This window comes from Primulina tabacum, chromosome 5, assembly GCF_025594145.1.
Source record: "Primulina tabacum isolate GXHZ01 chromosome 5, ASM2559414v2, whole genome shotgun sequence".
NCBI lineage: Eukaryota > Viridiplantae > Streptophyta > Magnoliopsida > Lamiales > Gesneriaceae > Primulina > Primulina tabacum.
This window is the reverse complement of record NC_134554.1, coordinates 17,204,476-17,222,102: the sequence shown is the minus strand read 5'-3', so window position 1 is coordinate 17,222,102 and position 17,627 is coordinate 17,204,476. Positions and strand designations below refer to the sequence as shown.

The following is a 17,627-nucleotide window of genomic DNA, read 5'->3' as shown; positions in this document are numbered from 1 at the left end:
GTGAGAAAGGCTTCGAGACTTCGAAGAAGAAGCTTACCTCCACGCCAGTGTTGGTATTATCTATGGAAGACAAAGACTTCACCATCTACAGTGATGCGTCTCAAGGAGGTTTAGGATGTGTACTCATGCAAGAGGGAAGGATGATTGCATACGCGTCGAGGCAGTTGAAGCCGTATGAATAGAATTACCCAACACATGACCTCGAGCTTGCAACAGTGGTATTTGCACTGAAGATTTTGAGGCACTATTTATATGGTGCTAGATGTGAGATATTCACCGATCATCAAAGCCTCAAATACTTGTTCACTCAGAAAGAGTTAAACATGAGGCAAAGACGGTGGATTGAACTCTTGAAAGACTACGACTTGACGATAAGCTACCACTCAGGCAAAGCCAACAAGGTAGCAGATGCTTTAAGTCAAAAGAATACTAGTAAAGTGATCCTGACATCACTTTCAGCACAATCATGTCTTAAAGAGACAATCAAAATAAGTCAAGATAGAGATTCCGTTTTGGTAAAACTAAAAGAGCAAGTTAAAGAAGGAAAATCACCAGATTTCGAGACGGATAACAATGGAATCTTATGGATGAAATGACGATTGTGCGTACCAGACATCGATAACCTTCGACAAGAAGTAATGTCTGAAGCACGTAAGTCAAAATTTTCAGTCCATCCTGGCAGTACCAAGATGTACATAGATTTGAAGAAAAATTTCTGGTGGAGCGGAATGAAGAAGGACGTGGCAATGTTTGTTTCTAAGTGTCACGTGTGCCAACAAGTCAAAGCAGAAAACCAGAGATCTGGTGGACTTCTTCAACCATTATAAATCCCGGAATGGAAATGAGAACATATTTCCATGGATTTTGTAGTTGGTTTACCCAAGTCAAGACAAGTTCATGATGACATCTTGGTAATCGTAGATAGACTCATGAAATCTGCGCATTTCTTACCTGTCCGCGTGAACTATAATTTGGACAAGCTAGCCACATTGTACATGAATGAGATCGTACGACTACATGGAGTTCCAGCTAGCATACTATCAGACATAGATCCGAGGTTTACATCCCATTTTTAGAAGAGCTTTCAACAAGATATGGGGACCAAAATTACTCTTAGCACAGCCTATCATCCTCAGACCGATGGCCAAACAGAGAGGACAATTCAAACTCTAGAAGATATGCTGAGAGCATGTGCTCTAGATTTCAGTGGCAATTGGAGTGAACATCTTCCCTTAATCGAGTTCGCGTACAATAATAGTTATCACAGCATTATTGGAATGGCACCATACGAAGCTCTGTATGGACGAAAATGTCGATCGCCACTGTATTGGGATGAAGTAGGGGAAAAAGCCATCGTTGGACCCGAACTAATCCAAGAAACAGTGGATAAAGTCGTTGTGATCAAGGAGAGATTAAAAAGTGCACAAAATCGACAGAAAAGTTGGGCTGACCTGAAAAGAGGACCCGTGGAATTTAAAGTTGGAGAAAAATCTATGTGAAAGTGTCACCCATAAAGGGTGTAATCCGATTCAATAAGGCTGGAAAACTGAATCACAAATATGTTGGACCTTTTGACATTCTAGAGAAAGTGGGAACACTTGCTTATAGATTAGCACTTCCACCCGACATGTCAAGAATTCACAATGTATTCCACGTTTCGCAGCTGAGGAGATATATTTCCGATCCGAGTCATATTCTTGAAGCTGGACCCCTGTTGGTCGAAGGCAATTTAAATGAAGAACTACAGTATGAAGAAATTCCGATTCGGATTGTGGATAACAAAGACCAAGTACTGAGGCGACGAATTATTCCATATGTCAAAGTACAATGGTCCAATCACACCGAAAGAGAAGCTACTTGGGAGTTGGAAGAAAAGATGCGAGAACAAGACCCTTATCTATTTGAGGATCATGCATAGCCATGTTTCGAGGACGAAATTTTTCATAAGGAGGGAGGGATGTGAGAACTCGAATTTCCAGCATTTCAGCAGCAATGAAAAATTCTAGCAGAAGCTAATATTTCAGAAGCTGGTATTTTTCCAGCATATTAGAATCCAGAAGTAGACAACAGATAAAATCCAGCAGCAGAAGAGCGAGATTCCAGCAGACAGTTACTAATTCAGCTCATGACTTGTAATTGAAGCATTTAACATGGAATAAAGGCTGTTAATGGGAGATTATGGCCATTAATTGAGATGCTAACAGTCAGAATTTTGCCTATAAATAATACCCTCAAACCTCTTAATTGGGTTACACAAATCTTGAGATTATTACTTGAATTTTCGAGCTAAGAGAGTGCTTATTTTCGAGCAGTAGAAACCAGTAGCAAGAACAAGTAGATTCCAGACTTCTACCGAAACCTTATAGCAAATTACGGTAAGTGGGATTATGTATAAATGTCTTGAAATCAGTTTGATAAATTCTGTTTGAAAGCAAAGTTCTGTATGTTTGATTTCTGATATATGATTATTGAAGCACTGAAACCTAGTGAACTAATGGTAGGAATATATATATTCTGGACATTTCTGAATTCTAATTCTGATTCTGGCCTCACCCCTTAGAGGAGAGAACATATAGGGGACTGATATCAGTTAGCCATGAAATTCACAAACGTACTCAGTGCTTACTTACTTGCTAATTTCTTATTTCTGTTCTGAATATTGATTAATGTTCTGAAAAGAAGAGTTTTATGTATATTATTTGTATTATTGTTTCTGTTGAAAATGATTTCGAAAACTGTTAGTTATTCCCGCCCCCGTTTATTGAGTGACAACCATATCACTCACCCACGAAACCCATCTCAGATAAGAACGAGGAAGAATTGTTAGAAGAAGAAGAGCATAATCAATTCTGGGGCTGGTGAAGAAGACTGTTGTTCTCAGTTATTATTTTTGTTATTTCCGCTGCATTTGTTAAGATACTGTTATGTCTGATTTTACATTTTCGCTGTAAAACATTAGTTATTTGAGTTGTAACAGATAATGAATTATTCAGTATTATGAATAAAAGACTGGTTTCTGAATTTTGTACTTCTGAGGCTTGTTGTTTTCGAATGTAAATTTGAGAGCAACGCCGGTGTCAACCAACCCCCGTCCCGGGGCGTGACAGTCTTTGTGCAAGACTCACTCAGCTTTTCAATACGCTCAATATTCTGTGTATATGTGAGTAATGGTGTGTGCATGTGTGAGAACTGATCTATGAATACAACACGAAAGTGTTCTCACACACTGAGGGAATTGTGCTTCTAATCTAAGATGATAACACGTTGAAGTGTTCCCTCAAATCCGGGCTGGTTGTTTCTTGTAAGCTGATATGAATTATGTGTGCCCTCTCTTATCTGTGTTCACACCCCTTTTATTTCCACACACTTCTTTGTTTTTGTTGATGGTCTTGATCTTGTATTTATAGAGGCAATGTGACCGTATATCAAGACTCATCAAATATGCTTCTTGTAGTTTGAATCTGTTCCTCGAAATTTGTGTCTTGTACTATCTGACAGCCATTCTGGAACGTATCGACTTTAAGCTCTGGAGCAACGTTCATTATTGTCCTTTGATCGGACAATTGCTTTTCTTAATGTGCATAGCTGGATTCCACTTAGATAAGCTTGTTTTGTTCTAGAAACTGGTCGGCTCCTAACAGATGCTCTGAACTGGTTTGGTGAAATCTGTTGGCTCATCAGATGAACTGATTTCACTGATTCAGTTGAACTGGTCAGCTGGGCTCTTCATCAGTTGAACTCATCATCAGCTGGTCGGGCTTCTGAAGGTCTTTTGCTGAACAAGCTATCAGCTGAACTGATATGTGATATTTCAGTTGGACTGGTTCAGTTTGGGAAATCAGTTGGTACTTTCAGTTTGCATCTCGATAGCTTCAGTTTTGGTTCGGTAACTGATCAGTGATCAGTTTCAGATTTCTGCGCACTTAGGTAAATTCGTAAGAAACAAAATAACAAATTTTGTTAACATCAAAATCAAGATTGTGAATATGATCTTGTCACTATACTTCATGAGATGGTAAATAAGTATCAAAGACTTTTTCTCTCATTCGAGAAAGTTAAAGCTAAGAAACTGATCTGCTAAACAGCAAAACTGAACCTGACTGGGAAAAATATAGTGAAATGTTGAGTCTAAAAGCATATATTGTCAATCCTAAAATTAAGAATGAGAGGGTACATGATGAAAATAAAAAATTAAAATATAAGAATATGAAGCTAACTGAACTAGTTTCTTCCTGGAACAAGTCTTCAGTTTCTCTAACAAAAATGCAAGAGTTGCAAAAATCATTTGAAGACAAAACTGATCATTTTTCTTCTTCAATTAAAGGTTTGACATTACTTTGGCTTTCCCTCGTTGATGTAGCAGAGATTCAGTACCAAAGGATGGTGGTAACCTTCCTTCTGAAGTGCGCTTACTAGAACTTGAGTTTTGTTCTAGGTTTTGAATTCTAGTTTGAATCTCCTTTAATATCCCGAGAATTTTTTCCTGGTTTTCAAGGATCTTCTCTACCTTTTGAGGTACATAATACAGCATACTGCCATAATTTTGTACTGTCTTTTGGATTTCTCTCAGATCTCCTGAGATCTTAGAGGAATCTGGTACTATTTCTAAAAACCTATTATTTTGAATCATATGTTTACCTCAGAACTTTGATAAGTTACTCTTTGTTTTTTATATTTAACCTTGGTTAGATTTTTCTGTTTCAAATATTCCAAAATTTTGGAATAGCTCCTGCAAAGAATTAATCTCAAACCTAGGTTTCGAATTCATGTAATTTGAGAAAATTCTCCTCCTCGAACAGTTATTTACACCGTAATAATAAATTTGTATGTTTGAAATAATTTTACCTAGACTCTGATACCATTTTCGGCCCAGAAAACCAATCATTTGAAATTTACAAATATTTTAACAAATAAGGGTATTTTTGTCTTTTTCAAATACTTTTAGGAGGTGGAAACAAAGTTTTTTAATATAGGGAGTAAATTTAAAATTAAGTTTTGTTTGGATATTTTTCCACAATTTACCCAATAATCATTCAAAATGCATAATAAATTACACAAATCAGATTTGGTTTTTTCTTATTAAAAAAAATATATCGTATGTCGAATTTTCAGTATACTGAGAATACTGTATTGAAAAATACCGAATTTTTGGTATATCAAAGATTTATAATAAATATTTCGGTAAAGTACGATAACGATAATGAATTTTTCGGTACAATAACAGTATAAATTTGAAAATTTCAGTATATACCGGAATATCGAAATACCGAAACAATATATAAAAATTTAAAAATATATAATATTTTTAAAAACTACATTTTAAAAATATTAGGTTTTTTTATGTATAAAACGGTATATACTGAAATCATACCGAAATTTCTCTATACCACACAATTTTGGTATAATCGCTATGTTAGTAATATGTGCTGAATATTTACGGTAGATTTTGGTATAAAATTTTTTTATACAGTAATTTTGGTAAGGTATATGGTATATAATTTTTAATATGATACTGTACAGTATATCACTCCTAGAAGTAACAATCCTGTAATTGGCAGCTAGCCTACTTGCAATTTATGCAACTACATAATGTTATGACGCTGAAAGAAAACCATATGTCAGCACTTTCAGTTGCGTTCTACATAATGTAAAAACGACTATAACAAATATTTGGCTTCGTATAGATAAAACTAATAAGAAATCACTTAATCTGCCTTAGCTGCTTGGTATTATGATATGAAACCGTTAGAAAAATGAGTTTTGTACGCATTTAAAATCGATAAAATAATTCGAACTAGCGTGACGACGGATTTATTTCTTGATTACCAACTAGGGTGATTGAGAAATTAATTGAAAAAGACACACACCAAGAAAAAGAAAGCATCAATTGAAGACAGCCATTTAGCGACTTGGCCGAAAGGTCAATTCAATTGGGACAAGTGAAATGTTGCATGTTTTTTATTCAATGTTTTTCATTTTCTATAAATAGGACTATATTCATATACATTCAACACACAATTTTCTCTTCTTCTCATTTCTCTCTAAGTTTAGTTCTATATGCAAATTTTTTAAGTATTAGCACTTAAAATTAAAATTTTCAAGATTTAAAATCTTCAATTTGGATTTTCTAAGTTCATACGCTTGAATTTGAAATTTGGAATTAAATTAGAGAATTATCTTTTAGTTTTGAATTTTTTAAGCGTTTGCGTTTAACTCCAAGTTTTGCAAATTTAAATTTTTGGAATTGGATTTTTAAGTTTAATGCTTAGAATTCGAAATTGAAAAATTTGTTTACCATCAGGATAGCATTATAAACATATCAAAGTTCGCGTGATTTTAATATTTGTAGTGATACTATTTTGAAGTCGTGGTATTTGTATCTTGAGAAACGAATTGCCAACAATCATGAGCACGGGGACGCTGCAATATCGTTTTAAAGAAATAAAGTCAAACTCTTGCCTCAATTTTTTTTTCTCGTAGCCATTTGATACACCAACTTCTATCCTATTATTTCCCAAGACATATACTAATACTATATTAGACCAACACAAATAATATAGGATAGAGTACGTACATGATGCATGCATTGTTGGATCAATTTATTTATATGGGCTTATATGTGAATAATTATGTTTTGTGGGTTGTCTATTAAGTTAAGCCCAAAATAAAGTGATCAATTAATGTTTCGGGTTATTGGGCTTTAATGTATCTAATGGGTTGTGGGCCTTTAATGTGTAGAGACATAAGTGTAATTTCTGTTTTTTGATGGGCTAATAAAACAGAAATATCAGAAGATATTGATAAACATTATCTATAAATATAGGTCATGGTCCCCATATCTCGCGTTATCACTTTCACTATTCTCTCTCCCATTAAGAAAATAGTTCTGTAGAAAAACTAAAGAATTCTCTCAAGGAAAGAGCGCGTAGATCTGAAAGATCAAGACACGTTCTAAAGAATTCAGGATTATGGCTTCAGGTACGCTTCCGCTTAAGATTTCAGTCAAATTCTTAATGATTTAACTCCAAGTTTTGCAAAATTTAAATTTTTGGAATTGGATTTTTAAGTTAATGGTTGAATTCGAAATTGAAAAATTTGTTTACCATCAGGATAGCATTATAAACATATCAAAGTTCGCGTGATTTTAATATTTGTAGTGATACTATTTTGAAGTCGTGGTATTTGTATTTGAGAAACGAATTGCCAAAAATCGTGAGCACGGGGGCGTGGCAATATTGTTTTAAGGAAAAATAGTCAAACTCTTGCCTCGACTTTTTTTCTCGTAACCATTTGGTTCACCCATTTCTATCCCGTGATTTCCCAAGACAAATACTAATACTATATTAGACCAACACAAACAAGATAGGATCGAGTACATACATGATGCATGCATTTGATATGAGAAATAATTTATGAATTTCGAATGACTTCATGTATCTTGTGAGAATCTAAAATCCATCAGACCAAATCAAGAAATGCATAAAGTTATATATATTCCATCCAATATAATATATATAGTACGACGCGCGCGTCTAAATCAAAACAATTAATATGTTATGAAGTCATTTAGGGCTTCCAATGATTGACATATTGTGTTCCAAACGTGAACAATTTTTCCAAACTAATTAAAAAAGGTGATGGTTGATTCGGTGTATCTTCACAGCTTCTGTCATTCCATAAATGATATCTCTTTAGTCACCAATATATACAACTTGATCTCATTACATACACCATCTCCTCAATATTGTTTTTCTTTTTGGCAGAGGCCGCGCGAACGCAGGCCTCCTCTAACACAAATTATGACATAGGCTCGACCACTTGGGCCGACCTTAAGCGGACGCCCTTTCAATATCGATCTCCTCAATACTGTTTGATGATTCAATGTAATGTTATTAGGCATTAATTTTAAGCTGGTCCTAATAGGAAATTTATTCATAAATTAACATAGAAGGTTTATATATGTCCTTGGGCACTTAAACTGAAGGAAAACATGGGACTTGAGGGAAATAAATTATCTATTGACAACGTACGTTTACATGAATAAATGAATTTTTTGCATTAATTATTAAACTTTTCGAAAACGATCCACACCATTTAACTTGATAAGGTTAATTTGTTATCTACGAGGGCGCAAATCGGGCTGATTTAAGATTATATTTTGCCGGAAAATTAATTCCATTAAACTATATATATATATATATAGACACACACACACAAAATTATAGATTCATTAAGTGAGTGTATCTCAATTGTTGACACATAAGCAAGCATGGTTGGTAGTACAACATATCAAAGTACTCGCCGATAACTAGTATCGATGTGAGTTCTGACTTCATAAAACATGGAGAAAAACAAACAATTGACCAACCAAACATGATCAATATACTTTAGGGTATTATTAAATGTCGTTGGAGGTTATCGTGACAAATGACAATAATAACATTATTATAAATTTACTTTACACATAATGATATAAATAATATGTCACGCTCCGAGACGGGGTCGGTTGACACCGGCGTTGCTCTCAAATTCACATTCGAAAACAACAAGCCTCAGAAGTACAGAATTCAGAAACCAGTATTTTATCCATAATACTGAATATTCAATGTCTGATACAACTCAATTAATAATGTTTTACAGCGGAAATGTAAAACCAGAAATACAATGTCGGAACAGATACAGCGGAATTTAAAATATGAATCAGAACTGAGAACAACAATCTTCATCACCAGCCCCAAAATTGAATCTGCTCTTCTTCTACTAACTTTTCTTCCTCGTTCTTATCTGAGATGGGTTTGGTGGGTGAGTGATATGATTGTCACTCAGTAAGCAGGGGCGGGAATAACTCCCAGTTTTCGAAATCATTTTCAACAGAAACAGTAATACAATAATATACAGAAACTCATCTTTTCAGAACAGAAATCAGAATTCAGAAATCACAGGTTTCAGAACAGAAATCAGAATTAGTAAGCACTGAGCACGTTAGTGAATTTCATGGCTAAACTGATATCAGTCCCCTATATGTTCTCTCCTCTAAGAGGTGAGGTTAGAATCAGAATCAGAATTCAGAAATGTTCAGAGTATATATTTCTACCATTAGTTCACTAGGGAGTTTCAGTGCTTCAAAATCATATATCAGAAATCAAACATACAGAAACTGAATTTTAAAACAGAATTATCAAACGGATTTCAAGATATTTATACATAAGCCCACTTACAGTAATTTGCTAGAATTTTGGTTGAAGTCTACTAGAATTCTGGTTGCTCTTCCTACTGGATTCTACTGCTCGAAAATAAGTACTCCTTTAGCTCGAAAATTCAAGTGATAATATCAAGATTTGGGTAACCCAATTCAGAGGTTTGAGAGTGTTATTTATAGGCCAAATTCTGACTGTTAGCCTCCCAATTAATGATCATAATCTGCCATAACAGCCTTTATTCCATGTTAATGCTTCAGTTACAAGTCTAAGCTGAATCAGTAACTGTCTGCTGCTTTCTCGCTCTTCTGCTGCTGGATTCTGTCTGCTAGAAAATACATGTCTGCTGGAAAAATACCAGCTTCTGAAATATGAGCTGCTGCTGGAATTTTGATAGCTGCTGAAACATTTCTAGCTGCTGAAATTCAAGGTTCTCACATCCCTCTCTCCTTATGAGAAGTTTCGTCCTCGAAACTTGGCTATGCATGATCTTCAAAGAGATAAGGGTATTGTGCTCGCATCTTTTCTTCCAACTCCCAAGTAGCTTCTCTTTCGGTATGGTTGGACCATTGTACTTTGACATATGGAATAGTTCGTCGCCTCAGTACTTGGTCTTTGTTATCCACAATTCGAATTTGAATCTCTTCATATTTCAGTACTTCATTTAAATTTCCCTCAACCAACAGTGGTCCAGCGTCAAGAATATGACTAGGATCGGAAATATATCTCCTCAGCTGCGAAACGTGGAATACATTGTGAATTCTTGACATGTCGGGTGGAAGTGCTAATCTATAAGCAAGTGTTCCCACTTTCTCAAGAATTTCAAATGGTTCGACGTATCTGGGATTCAGTTTCCCAGCCTTGTTGAATCGGATTACACCCTTCATGGGTGACACTTTCACATATGCCTTTTCTCCAACTTCAAATTCCACGGGTCGTCTTTTCTGATCAGCCCAGCTTTTCTGTCGATCTTGTGCAGCTTTCAATCTCTTCCTTGATCAAAGCGACTTTATCCACTGTTTCTTGGATCATTTCGGGTCCAGCAATGGCTTTTTCCCATACCTCATCCCAATACAGTGGCGATCGACACTTTCGTCCATACAGAGCTTCGTATGGTGTCATTCCAATACTACTGTGGTAACTATTATTGTATGCGAACTCGGTTAAGGGTAGATGTTCACTCCAATTACCACTGAAGTCTAGAGCACATGCTCTCAGCATATCTTCTAGAGTTTGAATTGTCCTCTCAGTTTGGCCATCGGTCTGAGGGTGATATGTCGTACTAAGAGTAACCTTAGTCCCCATAGCTTGTTGAAAGCTCTTCCAAAATCGAGATGTAAATCTAGGGTCTCTGTCTGATAGTATGCTAGCTGGTACTCCATGTAATCGCATGATCTAGTTCATGTACAAGGTGGCTAGCTTGTCCAAATTATAATTCATGCGGACAGGTAAGAAATGCGCAGATTTTGTGAGTCTATCTACGATTACCCATATTCCGTCATGACATTGTCTCGTCTTTGGTAAACCCACTACAAAATCCATAGAAATATGCTCACATTTCCATTCTGGAATTTCTAGAGGTTGCGGAAGTCCTCCAGGTCTTTGGTGCTCTGCCTTGACTTGCTGGCACACGTGACACTTGGAAACAAATGTCGCAACATCCTTTATCATTCTACTCCACTAGAAATTCTTCTTCATGTCTCTGTACATCTTGGTACTGCCAGGATGTACTGAAAATTTTGACTTATGTGCTTCTGACATTACTTCTTGTCGAAGGTTATAGATGTCTGGTACGCACAATCGTCCTTTCATCCACAAGATTCCTTTGTTGTCCATAACGAAGTCTGGTGATTTCCCTTCTTTAGCTTGCTCTTTCAGTTTCACCAAATCGGAATCTCTATCTTGACTTATCTTGATAGTCTCTCGAAGGCATGATTGTGCTGAAAGTGATGTCAGGATCATCTTACTCATATTCTTTCGACTTAAAGCATCTGCTACCTTGTTGTCTTTGCTTGGATGGTAGCTTATCGTCAAGTCGTAATCCTTCATGAGTTCAATCAATCGCCTCTGCCTCATGTTTAACTCTTTCTGAGTGAACAAGTACTTGAGGCTTTGATGATCGGTGAATATTTCACATCTAGCACCATATAAACAGTGTTTCCAAATCTTGAGTGCAAATACCTCTGCTACTAGCTCGAGGTCATGTGCTGGGTAATTCTGTTCATACGTCTTCAACTGTCTCGATGCGTATGCAATCACCCTTCCCTCTTGCATGAGTACACATCCTAAACCTCCTTTAGATGCATCACTGTAGATGGTGAAGTCTTTGCCTTCAGTTGGCAACACTAACACTGGAGTTGAGATAGGCTTCTTCTTCAAAGTCTCGAAGCTTTGCTCACATTTTCACTCCATTGAAACTTAGAGTTCTTCTGTGCGAGCTTGGTGAGGGGTATGGCTATTGAAGAAAATCCTTCAACAAATTTTCGGTAATAGCCCGCTAATCCCAAGAAACTTCTAATTTCTGTCACTGAATTTGGTCTCGGCCAATCTGAGATTGCTTCAACTTTCTTATGGTCCACAGTTATTCCTGCTACTGATACGATGTGACCCAAGAATGTGACGCTTTCTAGCCAAAATTCGCATTTATTGAACTTGGCGTATAGCTCTTTTTCTCTCAGCGTCTGGAGGGTGAGACGAAGATATTCTTTGTGATCTTCCTCACTTGACGAATACACTAGAATGTCGTCGATGAATACCACAACAAACTTGTCAAGAAGTGGTTTGAACACCCTGTTCATGAGATCCATGAAGGCTGCCGGAGCGTTTGTTAATCCAAACGGCATTACTATAAACTCATAGTGTCCATATCTTGTTCTGAAAGCTCTCTTCGGAATATCGTCTGTCTTGACCTTCAGTTGGTGGTAGCCTGACCTTAAGTCGGAGCTTGGAAAAGGCTGTAGCTCCCTTGAGTTGGTCAAACAGGCCATCTATCCTTGGAAGCGGATACTTATTCTTGATTGTGATCTTATTCAGTTCTCTGTAATCGATACACAATCTCATGCTTCCGTCCTTCTTCTTTACGAACAGGACAGGAGCTCCCCACAGAGATGCGTTTGGTTGAATTTGCTTCTTATCCAACAATTCTTGAAGTTGTTCTTTGAGTTCTTTCAACTTTGCTGGAGCCATACGTTATGGTGCTTTTGAGATTGGTGTAGCCCTAGGAATCAAGTTGAGCTCAAACTCCACTTCACGATCGGGGATTGTGCCAGGGAGTTCTTCGGGAAAGACGTCGAAAATTCCTGAATAACTGGAATATCCTCTATCTTTAGAGTAACTTCGTTATTTACCTCGCTGATCGATCAATGCTAGTTAGACTTTCTAGGTCTGAGAAGTAGAAAGGAAGGATTTATGTTCCTTATCTTTACCACGAAGTACGATTTCTTCTTGGATTGGGGTTTGGCATTCTTACTCCGACAATCTACCATTACATGATTCTTGTCCAACCAATCAATTCCCGAAAGTACACTGTATAAGATCGGCATTGAATATATGTGTATCCATACTTATTTTATTCTATCTTAAAATTAACATGATTACTAACTCAAATCTTGAAACTAATATAGAATCTTAGAATATAACTCCTTATCAGCCGATTGCTTCAAGTCCCAATAATTATAACTTAGTTAAAATTTGTTTCAACATTGAACGGAAGAAACTAAATCCTCAGACAATTCTTCATTTACTAAATCTTTCCTTAATCAAGACTATGAGTCCAACATGTTTTAACACAAACAAGTTTCATTGGATGTCTTTCTCTTAGCATCCCAAATTTAATGTACATACCATTAATTATTGACAAAAATTTTACTCTTACATCTGAATTTCAAAGCTTATATAATCCTTATCTCATATTTTCATAAATAATTTATTATCCTCGAGTCAGACAATTCATCTTAAGTCAGAAGCTTATCTTCGATAGGTAAATTCCCAAAAATGTAAGTCAACTTATATCAGATAGGTACATTCCCAATATGATTCAACTTATCTTGGTACATTCCTAAAGAATATTACATTTTTTTCTTTTCGTATGATAATACCAATCTAATCTACCTTATTATCTCTCCATTATCACTGTTCTTTTTCCACTACATCTATAGGTACTTCTTCTTCTCTAAGCTCTTAATGTAGCTACTCTGATCAGTCATAATCTTCATCCAAAACAGGAGAGTGAATGTTCAGAATTGATCTCAAGAGTACAGGTTGAGTTATAGACAATTACTGGAATTAACAAAATCAGTACTGTCTATGCATTCAATAGCTCAAAAAAATTTTGGTCTCGGACTTCCGTGAAAAATATACTAAAAATCATTCACATCAAGAACATGAATGGTACCAAGTTTGATGTAAAAATGCTACGCCGTTCGAAAATGAAAATTCCTCAAAGTTTCGAAAAATTGAAAAATATTACGGAAATGATGATATCACTATCTTAAAGAAGGATTTTGGGGTTAGGTTCTCCTCGTCGAGAGCTTTCCAACGCCTACTTTTAATAGTAAAAAATTCCTCCTGGATCAAAAGTTATGGCCATTTGAAGTTTGCGCGAAAAACACCTCAACTTCCATGCCATTTGCAAGGTCTACGGCATGCGCTTGCTGGATTCTCTCCTCTAAGGGGTGAGGTCAGAATCAGAATCAGAATTCAGAAATGTTCAGAATATATATTCCTACCATTAGTTCACTAGGGAGTTTCAGTGCTTCAAAATCATATATCAGAAATCAAACATACAGAAACTGAACTTTAAAACAGAATTATCAAACGGATTTCAAGATATTTATACATAAGCCCACTTACAGTAATTTGCTAGAATTTCGGTTGAAGTCTACTAGAATTCTGGTTGCTCTTCCTACTGGATTCTACTGCTCGAAAATAAGTACTCCTTTAGCTCGAAAATTCAAGTGATAATATCAAGATTTGTGTAACCCAATTCAGAGGTTTGAAAGTGTTATTTATAGGTCAAATTCTGACTGTTAGCCTCCCAATTAATGACCATAATCTGCCATTAACAGCCTTTATTTCATGTTAATGCCTCAGTTACAAGTCTAAGCTGAATCAGTAACTGTCTGCTGCTTTCTCGCTCTTCTGCTGCTGGATTCTGTCTGCTGGAAAATATATGTCTGCTGGAAAAATACATGTCTACTGGAAAAATACCAGCTTCTGAAATATGAGTTGCTGCTGGAATTTTGATAGCTGCTGAAACATTTGTAGCTGCTGGAAATTCAGGTTCTCACATAATAACCCACGAGTGTTTAATGGTCATTATTATCCAACATTTAAAGAAATTGCAAAAAAAATCCAATGCGGAATTAACAATATTACATAGCATATTTTTTGCTTCCCAGTAAGGATGGATTTAAATTTTAAGACCCTCGGGTTCAAAGATAAAAAAATTTAATAAAGTACTAGTGGCCCTAAGCATATAATGTTGCGTCTTTACAAATTTCTTTTTGTTAAACTCGTTTTCCCTTTGTTTTGGAGTTAAATTAATCGAATATAGATTACTGAAGACTCAAAAAATATGACCTTTTATAGGTGTTTTTTTTTAATAAGATTGTTTGTAGTTAGTTAGAATGATTTTTTGATTAAATATTTTTCAGATTATTATTGTTAAATAATTATTATAGGAGTGTTGTATTTTTTATTTTAAATATCACAAAAACTCATGTGAGACCGTCTCATAAGTCAATTTTCTGAGACAGCTCACTTATCAGACAAACTCATGAAAAAAATATTGTTTTTTATATCAAAACTATTATTTTTCAATACAAATATAGAGCGTGTCAATCTGTCTCACGAATATAGATATGTGATACAGTCTCACAAGAGACATACTCAATAAAATTTTAATCATTTGTGTATAGATATTTTTTGTTTAATCACTAGATAATGTTGTAGCAGTGATATTTCAAATGTTTAAGAATTTAGCACATCATAACACCAAAATTAATTATTTTAAACTCTTCAAATTTTATTAAAATATAATATAACATTACTTATAACATAGATATCTATATATTTTCAATGAGCAAAAAAACATTGATTTTTTTTAAAAATTAGTGGAGTTAAAGTTTTAAAAACAAGAAGGAACAACTTCCCAATTACTTATAAAACTCAAAAGTGGACATGACCATGGGTCCAATGAGTCCTTGTGACAGGACAAAGAGAAAGAAAAAGTCCTAATTCAAAATTTGCAAAGTTGTTTGCACTTTTATTTAAATCACCTACTCCTTGTGCCATTTTGGAAACCAATATGCTATATATTTAAAATCCATTCCAGACACAATATTCTCCCTCAAAATACACTAAAATGTATAAGCCATCCCCTCCAACAAAATCTTTCAATCATTCCCTTCACATTTTCTCCATCAAACTGCCACCCTCTTCCTTAACTTACATGAAACACAAAACCCTAATCCAAGCCTACGTATTCTCGCATATTTATCGACTAGCTCGAGCTCTAACCAAGGCGAAATCGTTCCTACTTCGACACCTCAAAGACATACAATTCATCCACTTTGCGCGATTCCCGTTGAAGAAATTAGACAAGAGCGGTAAGCAGAAGAATAAGCTGTTTTTTGGTTCATTCAGACTGCACTACAATTGGTGTTCTTCACATGTCATGCCTGTGATGCAGCTTGAGAACTCTTGGAGTAATTACCCGATTTCGACTTATGAAAATATGCGAGACGATGACGGCGAGCTTTCGGGGTATCTGCAGTGGCTTGAGGAGAAGGGTAATGAGATGGATTCATTCAGGATTAACGAGATTGATAAGCTCGCTGATTTGTTCATTGCCAATTGCCACGAGAAGTTCAGGTTGGAGAAGCAAGAATCTTACAGAAGATTTCAAGAAATGATGGCTAGAAGTATATGAATATTAATTCATTGTAATAATGGATTATCAATTTAGATTTATGAAATTTGTAACTTTTTCTTTATTACTTTTTCTCTCTTGAATTAGTGTGATAATACTATTGACTGCATGGAGTATGGAGAAATCAAAAAAGGGTTATTGAATTTTCTTCTTCCTCTTTTTTTGTTTTATTGAGATTTGTGCAAATTCAAACCTCGTTTGTGTAGATATTTGTTGAATCACAAATTGTTCTAAACCCCCCGGAACTCATAATGAATCTATTTGGCATTTGAAATAGTAATATTCAATCTTTACGACTTGCTATGAATTGATTGATTAATTCGCTAGGGATATTATTATTATTATTCAAAATTTTAGTATATGTTGGGACTATCATGTTCTTTAACATTTTATATGACTTTGCTTTACAAAAGAAACATGTTAAATCCGTTTCGAATATATGCCATTTAAAAGTAAAAAATTCCTAGCAGAAAAGCTAAGAAGAATAATATAATATAAACGAATTCTCCTAATCAATTTCACAGAAGCTACAGGTGGAAATTAGAACTCTAGTGAACTTATCCTTTTGTGAGTAGATCCAGGGTCGAGCTTGAGTATTCAACATATATATAAGATTTCAGCAATGATAATTTGTTAGTTAATATCACGTTGATTTAAAGCAGTGTAGCGAGATTAACATTGGCATGGATGACGACCTCTTGTGAATCCTGAAACTCTAATGCGTCAAGTTGCTGACATTACATCATTTGATCTAGTTAGATAGATGAGCCATAAAAGAGATAAGACATATTAATCTATCACTCAGACTCAGGATTTGGATCATCTGTTGTGGCTGAAAACACGGCACCATGTGTTGTGCACTTTTGTCTTTTTACACGAGATGATCAATTGATAATCTGATGGACCTCACATAGTGTCAGATAAATTTGAAAAATTGTCAGACATAACGAGATGATCAACTGATCATCTTGTGTAAAAAGAGTACAGCATAGGTTCAGTCACAGCATAGGATCCAAATCCCTCAGACACATAGTAGAATTCCGATTTATTGGCATCCAAGTAAGTCTTGTCCCTCATGTCCATGAGTCAGCTGAACGACTTTGCGATGTTACAAGTGTTGTATGGGGTATTCAAATATGAGGGAAAACAAGAAGAAAACAATGAAAATGGCTTTGTAGAGGCAAGTGTTGAATACTTTGTCCTTAAGAAAAATTTGCCCTCACAATGTGCTAGAGTTTGTGGCAATCTTCTCCCAAGATACAACTACAACACTTGAATAATGAGCACTCAAATATTCAAGTTCTGTCACAAAGAAATGGATGAACTCTCTCTTGAAGAAGAAGGAAGAAGACTATATGCATATGATGTTATGTGTGTTTGATTTTAAATAATCATGCATTTAATGTTTTTCAAATGAAAAGACATGATCTTTAATTCATAGGGGGTGTCTCTTGGCCATTGTAACTGATCACAAGAATCAAACAATGCCAAAGGAATTG

At 35.4% G+C, this 17,627-nt stretch overlaps 1 protein-coding gene across 1 annotated transcript; it reads left to right on the top strand.

Moving 5' to 3' along the window:
• Positions 1 to 15,530: 15,530 nt before the first annotated feature.
• LOC142544887 (uncharacterized) lies at positions 15,531 to 16,278 on the top strand. The gene has a single exon (XM_075651913.1). The coding sequence runs from the start codon at positions 15,562 to 15,564 to the stop codon at positions 16,126 to 16,128; it is 567 nt and encodes a 188-aa protein (XP_075508028.1). The 5' UTR covers positions 15,531 to 15,561; the 3' UTR covers positions 16,129 to 16,278.
• The last annotated feature ends 1,349 nt before the right edge of the window (positions 16,279 to 17,627 follow it).

Bases quoted from the DNA above. Each gene is read 5' to 3' on its own strand.
- LOC142544887 (XM_075651913.1), top strand. From the start codon at position 15,562: ATGTATAAGCCATCCCCTCCAACAAAATCTTTCAATCATTCCCTTCAC.